Below are 5816 nucleotides of genomic sequence, written 5' to 3' on the forward strand. Positions count from 1 at the left end.
GTAAATTTCACTTAAAGCACAATAAAAAACAAAAAGATAAACCAGAGAGTTGGTCTTGCAAAGCTGAAGGCTGCCCATTGACCCATTTAAGTCACTGGCAGAAGCAACCATTATGTGTCTTTGCTTACTTCGATATTGCCTTCCTTCTTCCCATCTACCATAGCCCTTAGTCCCCAATTTTGTTAGCTTTCACTTTGTCATTTTGTCAGCTAAAAGTTCACTTCCCTTCTTTCACTTTTGTGACAGTCAGACTTAATATTTGTTTTCTTTTTGCCCACAAACAACTGTCAAATTTTACTTTCTGGAAAGTCGAAATAAGACACACAAAATCTGGCATCCTGAAAGTCATAGAGAAAAATGATACAGCCCCTTTGCCTTTCTTCTGCTTCCTTTTATTTTATTAACCTCAATATGAAAAAGAGTAATGCAGAGGCAACAAGACAAACCTTGCCCAGCAATGCACAACTTGAAAAAAGTTAACAAAAATTTTAAATGAAAAATCATTAATATAAGAGAAAGACTGTGTCTAGCTCAGAAACTTCAAGCTCAACAACTGTTCAATAGTTTAAGTAAGAGAGTTGTTTAATAAAAGCTGTATTTGGCAAAATAAAAATTATTTGGCTACTAAAAGTAAAAGAATTACAATTGGGTTATTCCTCTACCTACACAGACAAGAAAAACTTTTGCTATTAGCATGTGAAGGCTGTAGACATATTTGGTAGCTAGATACATAGGTGTCATGGGTTGAATTTTATTCCCCCAAAATGTGCGTCTTAATTTGGCTAGGCCAAGATTCCCAGTATTGTGTGATCATCCACCATTTTGTCATCTGATGTGATTTTCCTATGTGTTGTAAATCCTATCTCAACGATGTTAATGAGGAGGGATAGGCAGCAGTTATAACAAGATTTGATTGTGCCTTAAGCCAATCTCTTCTGAGATACATAAGAGAGAAGCAAGCATACACAAGGGGATTTTCATACCACCAAGAAAGCAGCAATGGGATCAGATCGTGTCCTTTGGACCCGAGGTCCTTCTACCTGAGAGGCTCCTCGACCAAGGTAAGATTGAGGACAAAGACCTTCCTGCAGAGCCCACAAAGAGAGAAAGACTTCCCCTGGAGCTCATGGCCTGCATTTGGACTTGTAGCCTACTAGACTGTGAGAGAAAAAATTTCTCTTTGTTAAAGGCATACACTTGTGGTATTTCTGTTACAGCAGCACTAGATAACTAAGACAATAGGTCAGGAGAGGCAGAGGTCACCACTGAGAACTAGTGTCCTTCACACCAACACTCTAGGAGCACAGGTGAGTATTCTGGACGTTTAATGATTTTGACAACCAAAAAACTTTTCCTCAGTAAAAGGGCTCGAAAGCCATCTGAATGTGGTCAGTGGCCCTCAGAGAGTGAATCGAGGAAGGTTCCATTTAAGGACATTGCCGCTCTAGATGAGAGGGCATTACTCTGTGATAATTACCTTGTGAGTGAGGTAGTGCTGGGGAAAGGCTGCCAATAAATTTACCTTGTAATTAGAATCTCTACACCCATAAGCACCTGAAAGGAACTAGGTTTCCTGCTAGGGGTACTGGCACAGCCTGAGGAGGACTATAGACATCCAGTAAGAAACAGTGGAAAGAGAGGACAATGTCTGCTACAATGCTAACCTTGTGGCCCTGGTGAAGCAATACCACATGAACCTACATGATTGTATTGTAGAAGGTAGAGAACAATTGGAGATGTGAATAAAACAGAGAACAAAATCTAGGCTTTGTTCTAAAGAGCTTACTTGTGACGAAACCCATGGGGCTGAGGGAGTCTGACTTTGACTGCCTATGTAAAGTAAGAGGGCAAAAAGAAAGCCCAGGATGAGGGCTTTGTTCCCAGCACAAGGAACGATATAGATACAGATATAGGTGGTATAAATATAGATAGATACAGATAGATACATATAATGTCTGTAAGAGTATTTACATAGCCACCTAAATTTTTGACTATATGACAAAGATGTTTCTTGTAAGTATCCATTTACATTGGAACACCTGAAATTTACTGAGAAAATTAAAGTTCTATTGCAAAAATTAAGACTTTAGATTGATGACATCTTCTCAGGCCATATGGAGAGTATGTAAATGAAAACCAAAAAATGGAAGTAAAAGTTTAATATTGTGGATGGTTTAGAAAATGAAAACTATTATGTTCCCCATATAAAAGCCGTGATAGAAAGAATGTCTTCAGGGAACCTAGGCTCCAAGGTTCAACCAAACGCCCAGCTCAGTCGGGCCAGCAGCATCCTCTATTCTCCCAATGGCCCTCCTGCTCTCTTTACTGACAGCCCTGGTGGTGTTCAGTTGTGGCCCTGCTCCATCTCTGGGCTGTGATCTGCCTCAAAACCACAGCCTGGCTAGTGAGAAGATCGTTGACCTTCTGGACCAAATACAGAGACTCCCCACTTTCTTCTGTCTGGATGACAGAAAGGACTTCAGGTTCCCCCAGGAGATGGTAGATGGCAGCCAGCTCCAGAAGGCCCAGGCCATCGCTTTCCTCCACGAGATGCTCCAGCAGATCTTTGACCTCTTCTGTACAATGGACTCCTTTGCTGCTTGGAACACTACCCGCCTGCACCAGCTCCTCAGTGGACTCCTTAAACAGCAGAAAGACTTGGAGACCTGCTTCGTGCAGGCAATGGAAGAGGAAAAATCTGTCCTACCCATTGAGGGCCCTGCACTGGCTGTGAAGGAGTACTTTGAGGGAATCCGTTCCTATCTGAAAGAGAAGGAATACAGTGACTGTGCCTGGGAATTTGTCAGAGTGGAAATCAGGGGATCCTTCTCTTCATCAACTGCCTTGCAAGAAAGGCTAAGAAGAAAGCATGGTGACATGAGTTCATCTTGACTTGACTCACATTGACTGATATGCCCTATCGCACTTGCACGCATATCTTTGGTCATTTCAGAACGTGCTTATTTCTGCTCTAGTCACAATTTATGGAATTAAATCCAACAATTACCTTGGCAGCAGTATTAAGCAAGTATATGTGAAAAATATTCAGCTCCAGTGACATCAGTCTTTAGGAGATGACTGCTCTGCTATCTGTCTATTTATTTATTTATGTTTATTGATTCTTTCTGGCTTGTTAGGATATTTGTAAAGTTACATTTTTTTATTTAAAAAATTTCACATTTACTTTGTATTAAAATTTAGAAAACATATCCACCTATTTTATTATTTATTTTATTAAATTTGTATTATGTCTTATGTAACAAATTCTTATCAAAGAAAATTTCTTGAATTCATTCTTAAAGAACAAAATCAAAGCCCCGATTTTGTAAATCAAATTGAAGAACGGATGGTAAAATGTATTTACTCACTCATTTGCTGTCGTTGTATTCATGTCATATGTGTCAACTGAGTAAGTGGCAGATTGTGTAACTGCCATCGAATCCAGGTGAATGAAGCAAACACAATTCTTTCGGTGCTGGAACTCTCAGTAGTACAGGGAAAGAAACATGAAGACAATACTATGTTTATTTAATTTCAACTATATTAAATACTACTAAAAGAATTTTTTAAAAATGATCTTCTTATACAACAACTTTAGCTATGAAAGATGCTGGGAAGAAAAAGAAATATTAGATGTCCTTTCTAAAGTGCCTGGGAGACATGTAGTTTTATTGACAGGAGTCTTACCAGCAGTTGGATACATGGGTCTACCATGTGCAAAAATGCCATTGATGAAGGTATGAATTTGGGATTCATTTTTGCATATCTGATCATGAGAGCAAGTGAATTGTTAAAAAATATTTTGATAAGGTTAATTTCATCGGGTTTATTTAGTTTTGAAAAGATTTATGGATGGAAGCACTTTTTTCAGCAAAAATTTGTTTTAAGTTTTTAGAATAATCTAAGAATTTTTGTGTAAGATAAAGGAAGAGAGAGAGAAATAAAAATAAATAAATAAAGTAAAAATGCATAAAAATTCCATTCTGGCTAGAGCAAAGGAGAATAAAGACGACCAAAGACACAAGGGAAAGATTAGTCCAAAGAACTAATGGACACAACTACCACAACCTTCACCAGAACAAGTAGGTGGTGCCCATTTACCACCACCTGGCTCTGGCAGGGATGACAGTAGTGGGTCCTGGATCGAATGAGAGAAAAATTTAGAACAAAATTCAAATTCCCTCTCTCTCTCTCTCTCTCTCACACACACACACATAAAGACCAGGCTTGCTGGTCTGACAGAGACTAGAGAAACCCACAGAGTATGGCCCCCAATACCCTTTTAACTCAGTACTGAAATCATTCCTGAGGTTTACCCTTCAGCCAAAGATTAGGCAGTTGTATAGAGTCAACAATAACACACGTCAGGAATGTGCTTCCTAGGTCAATCATGTATATGAAACTAATGGACACAACAGCCCAAAAGCAAAGATGAGAAAGCAGGAAGAGCCAGGAAAATGGAATGAATGGAAACAGGGAATCAGGGGCAGAGAAGGAGAGAGTGTTGACACATCATGGGGTTGGTAGCCAATGTTGCAAAACAATTTAATACATTAACTGTTTAATGATAAACTAATTTGCTCTGTAAACTTTCACCTAAAATGACAACAAAAAAGAGGTTAGCGAGTGCTACTGTAACAACAACAACCGTAATATATAACTTTTTAAATACATTTTGAGGTTATATAAAAAATAAAAACCATCACACTTGAGTCCATTTTGACCCATAGTGACCCTATAGGACAGAGTAAAACTGCCCCACAGGGTTTCCAAGGAGCAGCTGGTCAATTCCAACTGCCAACCTTTTGGTTAGCAGCCAAGATCTTAACCACTGTGCCACCAGGACTCCTATGTGAGAGTAACCAAACAAAAAAACCAAACCCAGTGCCGTCGAGTCAATTCCGACTCATAGCGACCCTATGTGACAGAGTAGAACTGCCCCATAGAGTTTCCAAGGAATGCCTGGTGGATTCGAACTGCAGACCCTTTGGTTAGCAGCCGTAGCACTTACCCACTATGCCACCAGGGTTTCCTTATGCAAGAGTAAAAAAAAAGAGTAGGACATACAAAATACTTAAACGTTTGAACTTACTTATTTAAGAGGGTTTGTTTAATGTTTGCATTAAAACTTTTAAGTGAGCCAGTAAAAGTGCAAGTAGAAATGTGGGTATCAATGAGATCCAAAGGAGGTAAATGAAAACAAACAAACAAAAAAGCCTCATTGTTGTGTAGTCGATTCCAACTCATAGTAACCTTACGGAACAAAGTAGAACTAACCATAGGGTTTCCAAGGCTGCAATCTTTACGGAAAATGACTGCCACATCTTTCTCCTGGTGGGTTTGAAATTCCAACCTTTTGGTTAGCAGCTGAGCACTTAACCACTGCATCAACAGGGTTCCTCAAAAGAAGATGTTGTTGTTAGGTGCCATCCAGTTGGTCCCAAATCATAGTGCTCTATGTACCCAGAAAAAAAATGTACATAGTACTATGTACATAGAGTACATAGTGCCCTATGTACAACAGAATAAAACACTGCCAGGTCCTGCATCATCCTCACAGTCGTTTCTATTTTTGAGCCCATTGTCGCAGCCACTGTGTCAATCCATCTTTTTGAGGGACCCTCTACTTTACCAAGCATGATGTCCTTCTCCAGGGACTGGTCCCTCCTGATAACATGTCCAAAGTATGTGAGATGAATTCTTGCCATCCTCACTTCTAAAGAGCATTCTAGCTGTCCTTCTTCCAAGACAGATTTGTTCATTCTTCTGGCAGGGCATGGTATATTCGATCTTCACCAACGCCATAATTCAAAGGC

The 5816-nt window shown here is 39.5% G+C and overlaps 1 protein-coding gene across 1 annotated transcript; it reads left to right on the forward strand.

Moving 5' to 3' along the window:
- Positions 1–2304: 2304 nt before the first annotated feature.
- Positions 2305–2892, forward strand: LOC126083394 (interferon omega-2-like). The gene has a single exon (XM_049897104.1). It carries the CDS (start codon positions 2305–2307, stop codon positions 2890–2892), a length of 588 nt encoding a protein of 195 aa, XP_049753061.1.
- Positions 2893–5816: the final 2924 nt, after the last annotated feature.

Source organism: Elephas maximus, chromosome 9 (assembly GCF_024166365.1).
Source record: "Elephas maximus indicus isolate mEleMax1 chromosome 9, mEleMax1 primary haplotype, whole genome shotgun sequence".
NCBI classification, from domain to species: domain Eukaryota; kingdom Metazoa; phylum Chordata; class Mammalia; order Proboscidea; family Elephantidae; genus Elephas; species Elephas maximus.

What these genes read in the sequence shown, in the direction of transcription:
- LOC126083394 (XM_049897104.1), top strand. Translation starts at nt 2,305, where the DNA reads ATGGCCCTCCTGCTCTCTTTACTGACAGCCCTGGTGGTGTTCAGTTGT.